The sequence below is a fragment of the Prunus mume genome, linkage group LG7 (assembly GCF_029339155.1).
Source record: "Prunus mume cultivar Tortuosa linkage group LG7, ASM2933915v1, whole genome shotgun sequence".
In the NCBI taxonomy this organism is placed as follows: domain Eukaryota; kingdom Viridiplantae; phylum Streptophyta; class Magnoliopsida; order Rosales; family Rosaceae; genus Prunus; species Prunus mume.
The window spans coordinates 7,755,541-7,775,883 of NC_142704.1; the positions used below are offsets into that span (position 1 = coordinate 7,755,541).

A 20,343-nucleotide genomic window follows, 5' to 3' on the forward strand; every position below is an offset into this window, starting at 1 on the left:
CAAGAGAATGAAAAACCATAAAAAGGAAAAAGGAAAAAGAAAAAAGAAAAAGGTGGAGAGAAAATTCCCTCCATTCACTTTTTATAGGAGAATATATTAGAAAGAGAAGGCAAGTAGGCAAGTAGGGAGGCTCTGTTTTTTTGGGTTAGTTTTTTCAGCTTTTGTGGATGGATTGTAAAAGAAAGAAGAGCCAATTTGGGTGTTATGACTTTTCTTGTTCTTCTTCACCACTTTGATACAATTTTTCTGATTTGAAATCCTAGATTTGAATTATTTGAAATCAACAAACCAATATCAATTTCTCAACAAAAAAAAGTTCGTTTTTATATAAAGATTGCTCTCTTATTAATCGGAAAACAGAAGAAAAAGCAATGGGAGAGTCCATAAACGTGTTTTGTTTATACCACGGGGTCGGAGGAGGCTGGGCAGCGACTCCGCAAGTTTCCAGAAACGTGTTTTGTTTTTGGTTTTTTAACTAATATATTGTTCAGTAAAAGAAAATGAAATAACCTTTTATGTCTTTTAAAATAGGTTTTTTCTCCACCCTTAGATTAGATCCAAGGGTGGGTGACCACAAACTCGACTACGGGGGTCTAGGAGAACGGGACTGTCACATTCACTTGATAATTCTGATATAAGCTAATTTACAAAACCACCTCCACCCTTCTCTCTCTCTCTGTGTCTCGGTATTTCTGTGTTCCCCTCCTCCCAGACCTAATGGCTTCGATCTGATTAAACCCACCTCCAAAGCCCCTTCCTTGATCACCCTCTTCACCAACCCAATTCTGAACCTGTTCAGATCGAGACCTCTTGGAGATTCGGAGCTCCAGGTGAGATAATTTTCCCCAAATTATCTTCAATTTCTTTTGTTCTTATTAATTTCCAAATTTAATTTTAGAATTGGTTGTTATTTTAGGCGGGTAACGAAGCTATAATCAGAAAGATCCGAATTTTATGTCTGGATGGTCAAGTGCCTAGCTTTATTAGCTTTGTAGTCAATTGGGTATTTGTAGTCCAAATATGAATTAGGGTTTTGTTTCTTAGGGTCAAATTAGTGAAGAGAATATGCTTCTTTTCGTTTTCATGGATACCGTAGCTCTAAACACCTAAAAAGTTGCTTAATTGAAGTGAAATTTCCAGTTTTTGGGCTTACTTTCAGGTCCTGAGCTTTGTTTTTGTGTATATTTAGCTCAGCTAAAGCTATCCTAGCTGGTAATTTGAAGTATTTGTGTTGATGATTCTATTTCTTCATGACTATGCATCTTACCCGTTGCCCAAATTGCTTGCCCCAATTTTTATACATGCAATTTGGTGTAGACATTTTTTTCTTTTACTTTTTTGGTAGGCATTGGAAACAATATGCATTGGGATTCACCTCCAATGCACGGTTAATCTTAAAATACATATTGAATTGGGTTGATGTTTATTGATTGTTGATTGCTGTGAGTAGCAAACTAGCAATGTCGACTCCTGCGAGGAAGAGGCTGATGAGAGACTTCAAGAGGCTGCAACAAGACCCACCTGCAGGGATTAGTGGGGCGCCCCAAGATAACAATATAATGCTGTGGAATGCTGTTATATTTGGGTATGTTGGAAAAATGAAGTGCAAAAAAAGAAATTACTATAGCATTCTCTTTGTTATGCAACATTAATATTCATTTTTCGATATGTTTTTAAGTACGGTTGGATAAGCCATTTCTCTTTTCTTGTCTGGTTTGGATTGCAGTCCGGATGATACTCCTTGGGATGGAGGTTAGTTAATCCTTGTACTGAAGCTTTTGATTATGTTAATGCGTTTCAGACGTGGGATATTCTGATCTAAGTTTTACATTCTAGAATGAAGATGAACAGCATGTACAGTAGTTATGTTATGCTTTAGTTAAAATAGCGATTCCAAAGTGTTTCCTTTTCTTTTGTAAAGGATTTTATATCTTCTTCTTGAAGAAATAATTAGATTGCAGTCCGATGGATTCCTTATTTCACTAAGTTCCTAAAATTTTCTTACTTTCTAATACCAAATTCTGAAAACCAGAACCTGAATATTGAGTAAATAACTAAAAGCTTTCCTCCTTTGTTTCTCTTATGTCTTTTGCCCATTGATGTGACCACGGTATGCATGTTTCTGTTAAATAACCTTAACTTTGTTACTATTTACATTTAAAAACTCTCTGTTGGAGTAATACAGGCACGTTTAAGTTGACCCTTCAGTTTACAGAGGATTACCCAAACAAACCACCGACAGTCCGATTTGTTTCTCGAATGTTTCATCCAAATAGTAAGTTGGATTATACATGTCTTGACATCACAATTTTCTGCATATTAAGCATTTCTCCTCTGGTTTCTGAATTCAATTTTTCTTTCAAATTTGGTCAGTTTATGCAGATGGAAGTATTTGTTTGGATATTTTACAGAATCAGTGGAGTCCTATATATGATGTGGCAGCTATACTCACGTCTATTCAGGTATGGTTGAATTGTGTGGATAAGATTTTTGTTCCTTGCTTATATTTATGAATTTTCAGAGCATGTAGCAAAGGTGTGTCGCCTATATCTTACATTTGACTTAGAACTTAAAGAAACATCGTATTGGGGAGGTTAAAGTTTTGCTTCTACACCTTAGGGTCTTAAGGAAGGCTAGTACGTTTATCTTTATTCCAGTACAGTGTGAGTTTTATATATCTATACTACAAATGTAGCTGCACGTGCCAATGAAGTCTTGTATGTATTTCGATGTAGACCAATTATGAATGGAAATAGTGATGTATGTGTTGAGAAACTTTTAGTGTGCTGAACACCAACAATCTGAGAAGACCCTAACATCTACCATTTTCTTATTGCAGTCACTACTATGTGATCCCAACCCAAACTCTCCTGCAAATTCAGAAGCTGCTCGCATGTTTAGCGAGAACAAGCGTGAGTACAACCGAAGAGTGAGAGAAATCGTGGAACAGAGTTGGACAGCAGACTAACTCCTTCCAATGGGAGCTTGTAGGACAGTCGGAATTTGTTCAAAGGCATTTTTAAGTAGCATTTCTAGCTACTGCGAGAATCGTTGTGCCAACTGATCAACATTTATCCTGTATTTCAATGTTTTATTCCCAAATTATGACGCTTAGGATTTGCTTTGTCTTAAGATATGTCTTGCCAGCTGCCACATTGCATTCTTAGTTAAGCTCTTGTAAAATAGTGTTGTGTATCAATTTGCATTGGTTTGTTATGAACTTGGATGTTCGGTATTTGAAATGAAAGTTAGTAGTTTACTACAAAAGCAGAAATTTTCGGTCCTTAATTTTTATCTCAATCGAGTAGATTGCTACTTAGAGCATCTCCAAGGGAGATGTCAAATACCAAACATTAAATTTAAATTTGATGGCTGATGTGGCAATTTGACATTTACACAATTTTATAATCCAACCGATATGTTAAATAAATAATTATTGTAACAGTCAAATCATTTAAGATAAAGAAAAGAAAAAAATTAAAAAAAAAGGAAAATAATTATTGAAACATTCATTGCATCTCTATCCTTAAAGGTGACCAAAATATCTCTAGGTTTCACCAAACTCTTAGCACATGTCCACCAACAAGGCATTCTCTTCTTCTGAAAGTCGCTCCACAAATGAATGACCTTGAAGATGCTCTGAAATAGAATGATTGTATACTCCATAAACCACCACCAAATTCCAATCATCCCCATCACCAATATTGACACTTTTTAACAATAATGGACATCCACATTTCTTGGTACCAGTGTCCCTAGCACATTTTTTCATATCACTATTTGCATCCGGCCTTATATCAGTTGTCTCACTAGACTTGCAAGACTTATAGTTACCGCTCCTCTCACAAGCAAGTATTACACGAGGTCTCCTCTTGCCCTTACCTCTATAATTAATGACAATGACAATATTATTTATTTTTCCTTGTGCACGAGCCCATCTAAGTAATGCATCTCTACCATTGAATGTCTATACATAAAACTCATATTATTTAAAGATAAAATTTGAAACATCAATGCCATGTTAATGATACTAGAAAGGATTTCAGACAAACAAAAACTCAAAATAATTACCAAATAAGTTGTGAATTGATCACTATAGTCTATTACACATTATGTTATCACATTGTTGCCTTTAGTAGGGGCGTCACCTTGTTTTTGTTCCTTCAATGGGAGTAAGATCAAAATAGCTTACATTAAATTTGTGGTCGACAATAAGTTACTGAAAAAATAAATAAATTTCGGTTTGATGCCACTGAAACACAGATAAAAGTTCGGTAGTGAACCACTGAACTACGTTCCATGTTACAGTGGATCACCACAGAATATTAAATTCATGACTGGTCAACACAACCAAAAAAGGTGCAACGTTTCAGTGGCATCCCACCAAATTTACCTATCGCGTTCAGTACTGATGTGCTGAATGCAACTAATGACGATTATGAAATACTAAACTTACAAAACGCCAAAAAATGAACTCATACCTCATTCGAAGCCTCTCTAACTTCAATCTCACCATTCATGAATAAATACAATATATTTTTTCACCAAAATAAACGTATAAATCTAGGGTTTAGGGTTTAGGAACATGATGGTTTGAGAAAAAAGTCAAACTAGAATTGCAGGAACATATGTGGGTTGTAGTGAGCAATTTTAATTTAAAGTTTAAATTTTTTTTATCCTTAACTGTAATTATGTACAAGGATAAAATAGGTTACTCATGTTTAAAATTAATATGAGGTGTAAAAAGTAAATAATGAGGTGCCAATAAAATCTCCCAAGACAAAATTTATGGACCAACCCTACTCCATATTGTAGTCAAAGTACGTCAAATACTACTCTCTAAATTATTGTTCGTAGGCTCCGTCTAAAATTTATCATCCTCATCCAATTATTAGGCCACAATTAAATCGATCAATATGCTCTGCGGGGCCCAGGATCAGTGTATCTACTTGTAAAAGCCAAACCAAGCTCCCCTTAAGTTCCTTTCCTGATGCTCTGAATAGTCAGTTTTTTTCCAGCTAGCTCATGAAATATATTCTGTAAATAAGGAGACAAAAAGGGATCATCATGAAATGACAACAAGGGCTATATGGTTGGTATGTCATGAATACACTGATTATAAGTTGTAAAGAGTAAACTATGAAAACGAGTGATTATCAATTGTTAATATGTAGGTCTTTTGTAATCACATATGCATTAATAATTAACAATCGTTCAAGTATGTGTGCGTATTGTAATACACGAGATATAACTTTGTTTATAAGCACTTATAATTCTCTTTATTCTCGATATTATAAAAGATTTAAGAGTATATTAAAGTCACCCATTGCAAGGTTTTATCTTAGGTAATTTGACAACTCAAAGATGGACATGGTAGCTCTTGAATCTCTCAAGAGAATGAAAAACCATAAAAAGGAAAAAGGAAAAAGAAAAAAGAAAAAGGTGGAGAGAAAATTCCCTCCATTCACTTTTTATAGGAGAATATATTAGAAAGAGAAGGCAAGTAGGCAAGTAGGGAGGGTCAGTGCTGAGTAGACCGACCCCAAACACATCCCAAAATTCCTACATTCACATTCACTTGATAATTCTGATATAAGCTAATTTACAAAACGACCTCCACCTCTCTCTCTCTCTCTCTCTCTCTCTCTCTCAGTAGTTCTGTGTTCCTCTCTTCCCAGACCTAATGGCTTCGATCTGATTAAACCCACCTCCAAAGCCCCTTCCTTGATCACCCTCTTCACCAACCCAATTCTGAACCTGTTCAGATCGAGACCTCTTGGAGATTCGGAGCTCCAGGTGAGATAATTTTCCCCAAATTATCTTCAATTTCTTTTGTTCTTATTCATTCCCAAATTTAATTTTAGAATTGGTTGTTATTTTAGGCGGGTAACGAAGCTATAATCAGAAAGATCCGAATTTTGTCTGGATGGGGTCAAGTGCCTAGCTTTATTAGCTTTGTAGTCAATTGGGTATTTGTAGTCCAAATATGAATTAGGGTTTTGTTTCTTAGGGTCAAATTAGTGAAGAGAATATGCTTCTTTTCGTTTTCATGGATACCGTAGCTCTAAACACCTAAAAAGTTGCTTAATTGAAGTGAAATTTCCAGTTTTGGGCTTACTTTCAGGTCCTGAGCTTTGTTTTTGTGTATATTTAGCTCAGCTAAAGCTATCCTAGCTGGTAATTTGAAGTATTTGTGTTGATGATTCTATTTCTTCATGACTATGTATCTTACCCGTTGCCCAAATTGCTTGCCCCAATTTTTATACATTCAATTTGGTGTAGACATTTTTTTTCTTTTACTTTTTTGGTAGGCATTGGAAACATGCAATGGGATTCACCTCCAATGCACGGTTAATCTTAAATGACATATTGAATTGGGTTGATGTTTATTGATTGTTGATTGCTGTGATGTATAGGTGGTAGCAAACTAGCAATGTCGACTCCTGCGAGGAAGAGGCTGATGAGAGACTTCAAGAGGTTGCAACAAGACCCACCTGCAGGGATTAGTGGGGCGCCCCAAGATAACAATATAATGCTGTGGAATGCTGTTATATTTGGGTATGTTGGAAAAATGAAATGCATAAAAAGAAATTACTATAGTGTTCTCTTTGTTATGCAACATTAATATTCATTTTTCGATATGTTTTAAGTACGGTTGGATAAGCCATTTCTCGTTTCTTGTCTGGTTTGGATTGCAGTCCGGATGATACTCCTTGGGATGGAGGTCAGTTAATCCTTGTACTGAAGCTTTTGATTATGTTAATGTGTTTCAGACGTGGGATATTCTGATCTAAGTTTTACATTCTAGAATGAAGATGAACGGCATGTACAGTAGTTATGTTATGCTTTAGTTAAAATCGTGATTCCAAAGTGTTTCCTTTTCTTTTGTGAAGGATTTTATATCTTCTTCTTGACGAAATAATTAGATTGCGGTCCGATGGATTCCTTATTTCACTAAGTTCCTAAAATTTTCTTACTTTCTAATACTAAATTCTGAAAACCAGAACATGAGATTTGACTAAATAACTAAAAGCTTTCCTCCTTTGTTTCTGTCATGTATTTTGCCCATTGATGTGACCACGGTATGCATGTTTCTGTTAAATAACCTTAACTTTGTTAATATCTACATTTAAGAACTCTCTGTTGGAGTAATACAGGCACGTTTAAGTTGACCCTTCAGTTTACAGAGGATTACCCAAACAAACCACCGACAGTCCGATTTGTTTCTCGAATGTTTCATCCAAATAGTAAGTTGGATTATACATGTCTTGACATCACAATTTTCTACATGTTAAGCATTTCTCCTCTGGTTTCTGAATTCAATTTTTCTTTCAAATTTGGTCAGTTTATGCAGATGGAAGTATTTGTTTGGATATTTTACAGAATCAGTGGAGTCCTATATATGATGTGGCAGCTATACTCACGTCTATTCAGGTATGGTTGAATTGTGTGGATAGGATTTTTGTTCCTTGCTTATATTTATGAATTTTCATAGCATGTAGCAAAGGTGTGTCGCCTATATCATACATTTGACTTAGAACTTAAAGAAACATCGTATTGAGGAGGTTAAAGTTTTGCTTCTACACCTTAGGGTCTCAAGGAAGGCTAGTACGTTTATCTTTATTCCAGTACAGTGTGGAGTTTTATATATCTATACTACAAATGTAGCTGCACATGCCAATGAAGGCATGTAGGTATTTTGATGTAGACCAATTATGAATGGAAATAGTGATGTATGTGTTGAGAAACTTTTAGTGTGCTGAACACCAACAATCTGAGAAGACCCTAACATCTACCATTTTCTTATTGCAGTCACTGCTATGTGATCCCAACCCAAACTCTCCTGCAAATTCAGAAGCTGCTCGCATGTTTAGCGAGAACAAGCGTGAGTACAACCGAAGAGTGAGAGAAATCGTGGAACAGAGTTGGACAGCAGACTAACTCCTTCACATGGGAGCTTGTAGGACAGTCGGAATTTGTTCAAAGGCATTTTATAAGTAGCATTTCTAGCTACTGCGAGAATTGTTGTGCCAACTTATCAACATTTATCCTGTATTTCAATGTTTTATTCCCAAATTATGACGCTTAGGATTTGCTTTGTCTTAAGATATGTCTTGCCAGCTGCCACATTGCATTCTTAGTTAAGCTCTTGTAAAATAGTGTTGTGTATCAATTTGCATTGGTTTGTTATGAACTTGGATGTTCGGTATTTGAAATGAAAGTTAGTAGTTTACTACAAAAGCAGAAATTTTCGGTCCTTAATTTTTATCTCAATCGAGTAGATTGCCACTTAGCAGCTGGATCAAGGAATTGAGCTCATAATTGGTAGACTCCTTACAATTTGCCTCTACTTCTTTGCCAGTGTGCTTGAAGAACTATGGGGGTTGGTGGGTTTAAATTTTAGTACATATTGATGCACTAATCTGAGTGTAAAAATAAACCAGTTGTAACGTCATCCAAGGTATCGTAATCACTATAAGGTTACTTAGAGAACATGAAAATCAGAAATTATCGCACAAATTAACAAACAATTAGATTTGACTATAAAACCTTCTGACAATGACCAGTCTTTTAGTCGAAGGGCTTGATTTACATGCTGCTCTTGGCTCACATTAGAAGCTCCTACTTCTCCTAGTCGTATAAGGTAAAAAAAAGGAATAGGCTAATGTTTTGATTCAACCAGAATACCTTCTCATTACAACGTCAATGATATTTATACAGTGGTGATCCTAGAATTAAGGAACTCATCAAGGAGCAAATACAAGAAGTCAGTACTACTAAGGCAACAAATATACAGAATCAATTGTAAATCAATCAACCTAAACTATAGGGATTTCGGTGATATCTCAACACTCCCCCTCAAGTTGGAGAGTGGATGTCAAGAACTCCCAACTTGCACAGCATTGTTGAAAATCCTTCTTTTCCTAAAGGCTTTGTCAGGATGTCCGCCACCTGTTGCGAGGAAGAAACATGTTTTGTAACTATTGAACCATCTTGGATCTTGTCTCTGATGAAATGGCAATCCATCTCAATATGCCTTGTTCTTTCGTGAAAAACCGGATTAGCAGCTATATGTAATGCAGCTTGGTCGTCGCAATGTAGTGTGACTGGTTCTGAATGTGTTAGTTGCAAGTCTTGTAATAGACACCGCAACCAAGAGAGCTCACAACATGTGCTAGCCATGGCTCTATATTCAGCTTCATGAAGAAAGAGACACAGTCTTCTGTCTCTTTGTCCTCCAAGAGATCAACGAGTTTCAGAAACACACAAGAACTGTGGTCGACTGTGAGTCGTCGGACACCCCGCCAATCAGAATCACAAAACGCCTTCAACTTTAAGTCATCATGTGTTGGAAAGAGTATTCCTTGGCCTGGAGTGTATTTAAGGTATCTCAAGATTCGAACCGCTGCATCCATATGTGGGATGCGTGGCTCATGCATAAACCTGCTGAGCACATGTACAACATATGTGATATCGGGCCGTGTGATCGTCAAGTAGATTAAACATCCCACGAGCCTTCTATACTTGGCCGGGTCCTTGAGTATCTCCCTTTCATTTGAGAGCTTGATGTTTTGTTCCATGGGAAAACTTACTGGTCGTGCTCCCAAAATACCTGCATCTTTGAGAATCTCCAAGGTGTATTTCCTCTAGGAGATGCATATACCTTGCTTGGAACGGGACACTTCAATCCCTAAAAAATACTTCAAGTCACCAAGGTCTTTGATTCGGAATCGAGTGTGCAAAAACTGTTTGAGAGAATTAATCGCAGCTACATTATTTCCTGTAATCAGAATGTCATCGACATAAATTAAGAGAGCTGTAAAAGACTTCCCATTTTTGCAAGTGAAGAGTGAATAATCAGCTTTAGATTGGGTGTAGCCTGCAGCTTGTATGGCTTCTGAAAACTTTGCAAACCACTGTCGAGATGCCTGTTTTAAACCATATAGAGACTTGTTGAGGCGACATACCAAATTCTCCCCCTGTCGCCGACAACCAAGAGATAGAGACATAGATTTCCTCATGGAGATCCCCATGAAGAAAAGCATTGTGCACGTCAAGTTGGTGAAGTGACCAATTTTGGGCAGCGGCAAAAGCAAGAATGCACCGGACAATGACCATTTTTGTTGTAGGAGAGAAAGTGTCGTGATAATCAATGCCCTCCGTCTGGGTGTACCTTTTAGCCACCAAATGAGCCTTATAACGCTCTAGGGATCCGTCTGAGCGATGCTTGATTTTATAGAACCATTTGCAACCAATGAGTTCTTTGCCAGGAGGAAGAGTGGTGATGGTCCAAGTATGGTTGGACTCTAAAGCTTGTAGTTCTGAATCCATGGCTTCTTTCCAATGAGGATCAAGTACTGCCTCTGCAAAAGAATGGGGTTCCATGCTTCTACTAATGTTAGCAATAAAAGAGAGATGTGATGGTGAATAGCGCCGGTAAGACAAATAATTACAAAGAGGATAACGAGTACCTTTATGATGACTTGGCGAGGAAGATGACATAGGGTCATATGGGGGCATCGTCACCTATGAACAAACATAATCTTTGAGAAGAACAGAAGGTGTCTTATGGCAATGGGATTGTCTCAAAGGTGGTGCGGAAACTAGTGGTGGAGAAGAAATTGGCAATTGTGGCTATGGGGTGATATGCGGGTCATGATTTGGAAGGGGTGGTGTTGGTGTATCTTGATTGGTGGTATCTTGGTTGTTGATATCTTGGCAAGGTGATGAGCTAAGTGGCGTGTCATAAATAGGAATAGGTAAGACAGATGTTGTTATGGTGGAAGATTGGTGGGCCAGTGATTGATATGGGAAATAATCCTCATGGAAGATGACATCTCTACTAGTGAAGAGTTTGTAGGTATCAAGGTCATATAATTTATAAGCCTTTTGTCTAATGAGGTAACCAATGAAAACACATCTCTTGGCTCGGGAAGCAAATTTATGAGATGGGTTGATAGAAGTTGCATAAGTGAGACAACCGAAAACTCTCATGTGTGAATAAGAAGGAGGCTTAGCATATAGCATCTCATATGGGGTTTTGTGTGAAAGAATAGGTGTAGGGAATCTATTGATTAAATAAGTGGCTGTGAGCACACATTCACCCCAAAAATGGAGTGGGAGATGAGCTTGAAAACGTAATGCCCTAGCCGTCTCAAGAATATACCGATGCTTGCGTTCCACAACACCATTTTGTTGTGGTGTGGAAACACAAGAGTGTTGAAAAATTAGCCCATTATCCTTGAAAAAAGCACGCATAGAAATAAACTCTCCCCCATTATCCGCACGGATTTTTTGCACTTGAGAATGAAATTGTGTTTGAACAAAAGAAAAAAAGGATTTAAGTAGACTCTGTGTTTCACTTTTATAGTGCATGAGAAAAATCCAAGTGAACCGTGAATAATCATCAACCACTGTTAAAAAATAACGTGCCCCATAAAGTGAGGCAATTTTATAAGGCCCCCAAATGTCACAATGAAGAAAAGAAAAAGGCTTTGTAGTTGAAATAGAACTAGTATTGAAAGGTAAATGAGTTTGTTTGCCCAATGGACAAACATCACAAATATTATTTGAATGAAAGGGAAAATGTAACATAGTTTTAGCCATAAATTGTAAACGAGATGAAGATAAATGGCCCAAACGCCGATGCCATAAATGGGTAGATGTGGTGACAAGACTGCAGGAAGATTGAGGTATGGCAGAATAAGGTTTGGAAGCTAAGGTTGCAAAACCCAACGCCACAAGGTGGTATAGACCCCCACTTTGTTTACCCAAACCAATCATCGTCTTCGTAGCCAAGTCCTGCAAAATGCACCTAGTAGGAAAAAAAGTTACTGAACAATTCAATCCTTTTGTAAGTTTGCTTACAGACATAAGATTGACCTTGAAAGAAGGGATATGTAAAACATCTCGTAAATGAACTTGTGAATTTAAAGATAAAGTCCCAGTAGAAGAGATATGAGCCTTTTCACCACTAGGCAAGACAACAGGTGGCATTGAAGAATTTGAGCATTTAGAATTAAGTGAATGCGAAGATGAAGTGATGTGATCGGTTGCCCCGCTATCGATTATCCATTGATGTAAGGGCAAACTAGACCTTGACAAACCTGATGACAGAGCAGTAGCGTTTGCTTGGGACGGTGGCTGGTCATTCATCTTCTCATTCATCATGGAAAGCATTTGTTGGTACTGTGTCTCAGAAAGATTAGGTACAACAGCTTGTAATTCTTGCAAGGTGGGACTAAAGGTCACATGGTTAGTCGAGAAGGATGCACCCCCATGCTTGTCAAGATTGCCATTCCCATTAGCTTTCTTGGACTTGTGGAGGCGGTGGCCTGGAGGGTAACCATTCGGTTTCAGCATGTCTCAACAGTGTGATGGTCAACGTCACAGGTGTGAGCAATGAAGAGGCCTACGATTTGGATTGGAAGTTCTTTGACTCTGTCGAATCGCCATGGCGCGATTTCTAGCAGTCGGAGGATCCCAATTCCGTTGTTTCTCTTTGTTAGGGAGTTACACCAAGAACCCCCAATCAATGACACCCATTCAATATAATCTGTAATAACTTTCGCTTATAGAATTAACTCAGAATTTACTCAGAATTAGTATAGGATCATACTTAGCAATACAGATAAATATTGTATTCTGTATAGTTCAATATTATTGGAATATAAGCCTTTTCTACATGGTATCAGAGCTTTAACCTTCATCCAGTTCTTATTTCTTCTTTTCCAGTTTCAACTTCTATTCTTCATCAGTTTCCCTCTCTTTTCAATGGCATCTTCATCTTCCTCTCATTCTTCGACCCCTAATATTGCTACTCTTGTCTCCATCAAGCTCAATGAAACCAATTATCTTCTATGGGAAAGCCAAGTTAAACCTTTTCTAATTGGCCAAAATCTTTGGCGTTTTGTTGATGGCTCTCATCTTTGTCCTGCAGCCACCATTCCTGATCCTGCGTCTAAAACTACTGATGCGACGCCTGCCACTCTCCCTAATCCCGCCTACATCTTGTGGTATCAAACTGATCAATCTCTCATCACCACTTGCCACTCTTTCGAATCTGTTCTTTCTCAAGTTGTTGGTCTTGACACCTCCCGGGCTATTTGGGACTCTTTGGCCCGAAATTTCTCTCAATACTCTGCCAACTCGCCGCTTGAAGATGCGCCTCATGTCCATCACCAAAGGCTCCCAGACTATCTCTGAATATCTCAATCTTGCCAAAACACTTGCTGATCAACTTGCTGCCATTCAAGACCCCGCTCTCCTACTGACTTGGTTACGTATGTTCTTCGCGGCTTGGGCCCGACTATAGCACTCTAGTCACCGCTACTCTCTTCTTCCCACCTCTTCCTTCCTTCCCGGATCTTCGCACTCGTCTGCTCTCTTTCAAGCTCAACAAGCCATGACCACTCAATTGTTCTCGCCTCCTCAACCCTCTGCTTTTGTTGCATCTCAGCGGCTTCCTAGTTCTCCTCGTGGCTCCACTCCTCGCCGCCCCACCAATTTTCGGTCTTCTCATCCGCGTGGGTCCCAATTTGCTGCCCCTCACCGCCTTCTACCTATCGCTCTTCATCCACCGCTGCCAATGGTATTTTGGGTCCTGCCCCATTCTCTCGTGCGCCTCGTCAATGTTGGACTTGCCAACAGTTTGGTCATCTTGCTGCTCAATGTCCCCAAAATACGGATTTGTCGCGCACCTTTGCTGGCCTCCATGTCAGTCCACCCCACCGATTCCTCTTGGTACATGGATTCCGGTGCCACCAATCATATGACTCATGCCCCTCCCTCTATTTCCTCCAGTGCTTCTTCCGACCACGTTGTTGTTGGTAATGGTGCCTCTCTTCCTGTTACTCAATCCGAACATATCCTTCTCTTCTGTAATTTTGTTTTCCGTCTCTCTGACGTTCTTCATGTTCCTTCCCTCTCTAAAAATCTTATGTCTGTTGCTCAACTCACCCGAGATCTTCTTGTATATATTACTTTTTATCCTTGGGGTTATCGTATTTGTGACTTACACTCAGGAAAAATTCTTTTTCAGGGCCAATGTAAAGATGGTCTATATCCTGTCCTTTCATATCCTGTTTCATCTCTTGGGTCCCAACATGCTCTCGTCTCCGCTGTCAATTCATCTTCCGTCTGCATCGCTGCGTCTCGGACACCCTTCCGATCGTGTTCTTGGCACTCTTGTCACTCAATCATTATTAGGATCTAGTTTTTCTTTGAAATCAAATAAATGTACTCATTGTGCACTTGCTAAATCTACTCGTCTTTCTTTTCTGTCTCATGATCATTGGTCCCATGCTCCTTTTGAGTTAATACATTCTGATGTTTGGATGTCTCCTGTTGTTTCGTCTCTGATTTCGGTATTATGTTCTTTACGGATGATTACACTCGTTACACGTGGCTTTTTCCTATGCGTCAGAAATCGAAGTTTTCTCCCATTTCTCTACCTTTGTGACTTATGTGCACACCCAATTTTCATCTCCTGTTAAACAATTCCAAAGTGATGGTGGCAAAGAATTTGATAATTTGCAATTCAAAAATTTTTGTTCTCAACAGGGCATTATCCACAGGTTCTCTTGTCCTCATACCCCACAACAAAATGGCCTTGCCGAAAGAAAACATCGTCATATTGCTGACATAGGTCGCACTCTCCTTCAGACATCCCAAGTCCCTCTTAATCTATGGGTTGAAGCTTTTTGTACCGCTGTCCATTTAATCAATCGTCTTCCCACTCCAACCCTTAAATGGGTCTCTCCATTTTTTAAACTATATGGCAAACACCCTGATTCTCCCTCCTTCGCATTCGGTTGTACTTGTTTTCCCTACCTTGGGGATTATGTTTCTAACAAATTACAACCTCGTTCTTTGACTTGTATTTTTGTAGGTTATCATGATCACTATCGTGGCTACAGGTGTCTTCATCTTCCCACAGGCCGCCTATACACGCTCGTCATGTTGTGTTTCATGAAGAATCCTTTCCTTGTGCTGTTTCCTCCTCTTCCCACCAACAACTCCAGGACATTGCCTTTGTTCCCGCTTGGGCCTCCTCACTCCCTCTTATTTCGACGGCCTTTATCACACCCGCCCACCGCCCAAACTTGCCCCCACCGCTTACACCAATTAATCCGGTTCAGCAAGTCGTTATGTCTCCAGCGCCTTCTCTCGTCGGCCGTGATCACCTACTTACATCTCCAGCGCCCTCGCTCCAAGACCTTCTCTCTCTGCAGACCGTCTTCACCACGTCGCCTCCTCCATCGCTCCACCAATTCAAACTCGTTCTCGCCTGGCATCTTCAAACCAAATCCAAATTTCAGTCCAACTTTTCCGCCGCTACCCCATTCCGCATGCCCTCATGGCCTCTGTTGACTCGAAATTGAACCCACTTGCTACACAGAGGCGTCCAAGTTTTCACACTGGCGGCAAGCCATGCTTGATGAGTTCAATGCCCTTCTTCGCCAAGGCACATGGTCTCTTGTACCATCTTCTCCTCATCACAACACGGTTGGCTGCAAATGGGTATTCAAAATCAAACGTCGCTCCGATGGATCGCTCGAACGGTATAAAGCACGTCTTGTTGCCAAAGGATTCCATCAGCAATCCGGGATCGATTATTTTGACACGTTCAGCCCGGTGGTCAAGCCGACCACTATTCGTGACCGCTCGAGCATTGCGGTTTCTTGTGGTTGGGGATTCGTCAACTTGATATTAAAAATGCTTTCTTGCACGGTTATCTCTCCGAGGCAGTTTTTATGCAACAACCACCTGGCTTCATTGATCCTGAACGACCCACTCATGTCTGCAAACTCCATAAGGCCATTTATGGTCTTAAGCAAGCTCCCGCGCTTGGTTTCAGAGGTTTGCTAACTTTCTCCTTCAAGCTGGTTTTATTCAAAGTCGTTCTGATTCCTCCCTGTTTGTGTATCGGGATGGCCTGTCTATAATGATTTTGCTTCTCTACGTTGATGATATTGTGCTCACTGGCAATACACCCTCTCACCTCTCTGCTTTTATCCATGCTCTTGGTATTGAATTTGAGGTTACTGATCTTGGCACACTCAATTACTTCCTTGGCATTGAAGTCTCCCATTTGAAGGATTCTATTCACCTCACCCAAAACAAATATACTCTTGATCTTCTTCGAAAAAGCAACCTTCTTGAGTGTAAACCTGTCTCCACTCCCATGGCCTCCCGCACATCTGCTTCTCGCACCGATGGGTCTCCCTTGCGATCCAACTCTTATCGCCAACTCGTGGGTGCTCTTCAAGATCTCATCATCACTGCCTGATATCACCTATGCTGTCCAACATGTTTCTCAATTCATGAGTTCTCCCAGTGATACACATTTGGAAGCAAAACGATCCTTCGCTACCTCAAAGGAACTCTTGGTCATGGCCTCTCTCTTTGTCGCTCCCGATCCTTCCCTTCTAATTGCCTATTCGGATGTCGACAAGGTGGTGTCCCGACACCCGCCGATCAACTACAGGTATTGTATCTTTTGGGACCCAATCTTATTTCTTGAGTGCTAAGAAACAGCATTTCGCTCTAGTGCCGGCAGAGTACCGTGCGCTGGCCTATGCATGTGCTGATACTATTTGGATCCAAGGCCTTTTACGTGAGCTTCGATCCTCTCCCTCAACCAAGAATTTTAATTGTGACAACCTTTCGCTACTTACATGGCTGCTAATCCGGTCTTTCATTCTCGCACTAAACATATTGGCCTCGACTATCACTTTGTTCGTGAGCGCATTGCCGTGGCGCACCAAGTTAAGTTTATTCCTCTACACATCAACTGGCCGACGTCTTTACCAAAGGCTTACCATCAGACCGGTTCCATCGTCTTGTTTCCAACCTTGTCACCTCCCGGCGTCAAGGTTGCGGGAATGTTAGGAGTTACACCAAGAACCCCCAATCAATGACACCCATTCAATATAATCTGAATTTTTATAGAATTAACTCTGTAATTTACTCAGAATTAGTATAGGACTTTACCTGAGCAATACCTGTATAAATATTGTATTCCTGTATAGTTCAATATTATTGGAATATGCCTTTTCTACACTCTTCTTAGGAAATTAGGGAATATGTCTTGAAATGCAGGCAAGGGTTGTATAAGCAATATTTGTCCACGAGCTGCAGATAGGACTCGTTGAGTCCCATGAGAAACTGCATAATCTTGTTTCGTTCTTCTTGTTCAAGATGAGTCTTCATTGCCCCACAGTTACAAGGAGAGACATTGTTGTATGATGCTAATTCATCCCAGAGACCTTTCAACTTTGTGTAGTACGCAGCGACGGTCATCTGATCTTGAGTAAGTGAAGCTATGTCACGCTGGATTTGAAAATCTGGCGCGTTGCTTTGGGAGAAACGCTCCTCAAGGTCCCGCCGATATCATGGGTCGTGGTCCAATAAATCACGCTATCGGCTATATCTTGTTCCAAAGTGAGTTCGGATCCAAGATAGACCATGTCATTGCAGTGCCGCCATAGGGAAAAACCTTCTGGATCAGTCTTCACTGATGGTCTTTTGACAGATCCGTTGACAACACCAAGTTTATTCTTGGCACTCAGAGAGATCTAGATGGAACGACACCATGTCCCATAGTTATCTCCATTCAAAAGCTTGGAAACAATGACCATTCCTGGGTGGTCTGAATGATGAATAAAAAAGGGACTGGAAGTATCGTTAGTGCTTCCATCCTTGGAAGTATGTTTTTTGGTTGAGTCATCAGCCATGATAGAGAAAGAGGGACGGCTATGCAAAAAGGAGAGCTAGGGTTGGGATCCCTGCTTTGATACCATGTAAAAAAAAAGGAATAGGCTAATGTTTTGATTCAACCAGAATACTTTCTCATTACAACGTCAATGATATTTATACAGTGGTGATCCTAGAATTAAGGAACTCATCAAGGAGCAAATACAAGAAGTCAGCTGTACTACTAAGGCAACAAATATACAGAATCAATTGTAAATCAATCAACCTAAACTATAGGGATTTCGGTGACATCTCAACAGCCTAATTTTGGTGATATCTCAACAGCCTATAAGGGTGGGCATCTAAAACCGAAATACCAAAACCGTACATTAATCATACCGTAACACACCGATTTTATGCCATTTCATTTGGGATGGGGAGATAATCGGTACCGTACCATACCAATAGAGTATGGTATGGTAGTTGTATCAAGTATTTGTTACCGGTCAATACCGTACCGTACCGAAATATAAACATGTTCAAATAGAAACATATAGTTATGATAAATTGTGAAGGAAGGAAGGAGATCTTCCAAAGTCCCATTTTGCAAATTTGTACAAATAAAAAAGAAGAATTTCTTGAGGCTACTGGGGATTTGGGTAATTGTTGTTTACTTTCTTTGATCAATGTTTATGAATTGTAATTTTCTTTTTGCATCTTTTGTCAAATTTTCTCGGATAATCATATCTGTAAGTTCATTTTCATGGCTTAATTAATGTAAATTTCATTTCCTCAATCTTTGTTTTCCCCATTTCTGCAATTGAGTTGGGTTTTTTTCCCCCCATAATTAATGTCTTGCACACATAAGAAACTGTTGTAATTTAATATGGGTAGCCAACATTATGATTAAAAAAGTTGTATTTGTCTTCAAGCTTCAGTCTGAAGCTTTGGATTCTCAGGGCATATCATATGAATGAATTATGAAATTTAGTAGCTATTTTTATTGTCTTATTCATTCCGTCTTGCATTTTTTAGTTGTCATTTTGGTACCGAAATGATATCGATACCGTACAGATTGGCACGGTATGATACACCAATTTTGACAAACGATAATCTCATACCGGTTTTAATTTCCGGTATCGATAGCAATACGAGCTCAATACCGTACTGTACCGTATCGTGCCCACCCTTAGTTGCCTATCATTTACTGATTATGCAAAGGAGAATTAATTAAAGCACGTCACTATGAACCTTAATTTTCCTAGTTGTATAATAAAACTTTCTAATTCTCGAACTGACTTATTATTATTATTTATTTCCTACTTGAGGCTTAAGTTTTTCTGATCACACGGGAAACTTCCCAAACAAGTAGTAACACATAACCCTCTACGAGGGTCACTCACTCACTCCTTCTCCTTGTAGAATTAGGAAATCCTGTATCTGTATATATTTGAGGAGAGAGAGAGAGTGAACTTCACACTGCCCATTTCCATTACCTAGCTATACGTTGCTTTTCTCTTCTCCACAGAACCCTAAACCTTAATCATACTGACCAACATGTTGGTCGATCTTGGCTACGAAGCTCGTCCTCTCGACTTCCCATGGCTCATGCTGCCCGACAACCACCACCACAACGCTGGCGACGACAATGAAGCTTACCACAACCAAGACCTGAAGTGTTTTTTCAGTCTTTACACTCACCAAATCCACTGTCTTGAACTGCCTGAGGCTTATGAAAAGACTGTATGTGGATCATCATCAGGCTGGCTAATTTTGCGACATGAAACCACATCAGCCGTTACCCTGCTCAACCCTCTCAACCGCGCCCAAATTGCTCTCCCCCAACTCTCTTCTTCTCCATTCTATGATCAAGACCCTTTACCCGTTCTTCACAAAGCTATACTGTCTTCAGACCCTTGTCGCTACCCTTTCGACTACAAAGTTTTGGCGATTTTTGGGCAGAAGCGAAGGCTCATATGCTACAAAGCAAGGGACAGGACTTGGACCATGATACAAGATGCAGGGGTTCATTATGAAGACATTCTTTCCATGGGCAACGAGTTGCTTGCCACTGATGAGGTTGGGAGGCTTGTGTCTTGCAATCTTGATGGCGATTGGTTTTGGTTTCCACCAAATGTTGAAGAAATTTCTGACCCTTTTTTCTTTAAAGGAGGCAAAGTTTATGTTGTGGGCATAGAAGGAGAGCTGGTTATGCTGATAAGGTTTGTGCAGGAAAACATTAGTTTTGGCCAAGAGACATATGACTTTGAAGTTTACAGGTACGATTCTATGGAAAGCATTTGGGAACCCATCAGCAACTTAGGTTCATGGACAATTCTCTTGGGACATAACCAGTCTACCGCCATTGAAGGTCGGCAATTTAAGGGGCTGATAAAACCCAACTGCATCTACTTCACTGATGATAGTTTGGAGGAGGATAGTTTGCTGGTTGGCCATGACTCTGGTGTTTTTAGCATGGAAGATGGTAAAGTTGAGCCACTGAGATGTATTTCACGTGATTTCATGTATGTTTGGCCACGCCCAGTTTGGTATATGCCTAGTTTTGCTTGAATCATGGATTAAATGTAGAACTTTGGAAATCAATGAGAGCATGGATTTGAAAAGAGTGCTTTTATTTTGTGATAA

The 20,343-nt window shown here is 39.7% G+C and overlaps 4 protein-coding genes and 2 pseudogenes across 6 annotated transcripts; 4 read left to right on the plus strand and 2 right to left on the minus strand.

The window, feature by feature from the left end:
* Nucleotides 1–341: 341 nt before the first annotated feature.
* Nucleotides 342–3,274, plus strand: LOC103338407 (ubiquitin-conjugating enzyme E2 2). Of its 2 annotated transcripts, none has more exons than XM_008241605.3 (6): nt 342–830; nt 1,451–1,585; nt 1,727–1,752; nt 2,186–2,275; nt 2,374–2,462; nt 2,840–3,274. In XM_008241605.3, the coding sequence occupies exons 2-6, from the start codon at nt 1,461–1,463 to the stop codon at nt 2,966–2,968; spliced, it is 459 nt and encodes a 152-aa protein (XP_008239827.1). In that variant the 5' UTR covers nt 342–830; nt 1,451–1,460; the 3' UTR covers nt 2,969–3,274. The 2 variants fall into 2 exon arrangements, with proteins under 2 accessions (XP_008239827.1, XP_088897667.1); XM_089041541.1 differs by having other exon boundaries at nt 641–833; nt 1,447–1,585.
* A 291-nt stretch (nt 3,275–3,565) lies between these two features.
* LOC148915359 (uncharacterized) lies at nt 3,566–4,520 on the minus strand. Its single transcript, XM_089041895.1, has 2 exons — nt 4,482–4,520; nt 3,566–3,967 (listed from the first exon to the last, which is right to left on the minus strand). Exons 1-2 carry the CDS (start codon nt 4,518–4,520, stop codon nt 3,566–3,568), a joined length of 441 nt encoding a protein of 146 aa, XP_088898021.1.
* Nucleotides 4,521–5,516: 996 nt separating this feature from the next.
* On the plus strand, nt 5,517–8,248 carry LOC103338405 (ubiquitin-conjugating enzyme E2 2). Of its 2 annotated transcripts, none has more exons than XM_008241603.2 (6): nt 5,517–5,796; nt 6,417–6,558; nt 6,699–6,724; nt 7,158–7,247; nt 7,346–7,434; nt 7,813–8,248. In XM_008241603.2, the coding sequence occupies exons 2-6, from the start codon at nt 6,434–6,436 to the stop codon at nt 7,939–7,941; spliced, it is 459 nt and encodes a 152-aa protein (XP_008239825.1). In that variant the 5' UTR covers nt 5,517–5,796; nt 6,417–6,433; the 3' UTR covers nt 7,942–8,248. The 2 variants fall into 2 exon arrangements, with proteins under 2 accessions (XP_008239825.1, XP_008239826.1); XM_008241604.2 differs by having other exon boundaries at nt 5,540–5,796; nt 6,424–6,558.
* Nucleotides 8,249–12,771: 4,523 nt separating this feature from the next.
* On the plus strand, nt 12,772–16,291 carry LOC148915360 (uncharacterized; annotated as a pseudogene).
* A 768-nt stretch (nt 16,292–17,059) lies between these two features.
* Nucleotides 17,060–17,738, minus strand: LOC103338441 (uncharacterized; annotated as a pseudogene).
* Nucleotides 17,739–19,112: 1,374 nt separating this feature from the next.
* On the plus strand, nt 19,113–20,321 carry LOC103338440 (F-box protein SKIP23-like). Its single transcript, XM_089055706.1, has one exon. It carries the CDS (start codon nt 19,255–19,257, stop codon nt 20,266–20,268), a length of 1,014 nt encoding a protein of 337 aa, XP_088911832.1. The 5' UTR covers nt 19,113–19,254; the 3' UTR covers nt 20,269–20,321.
* The last annotated feature ends 22 nt before the right edge of the window (nt 20,322–20,343 follow it).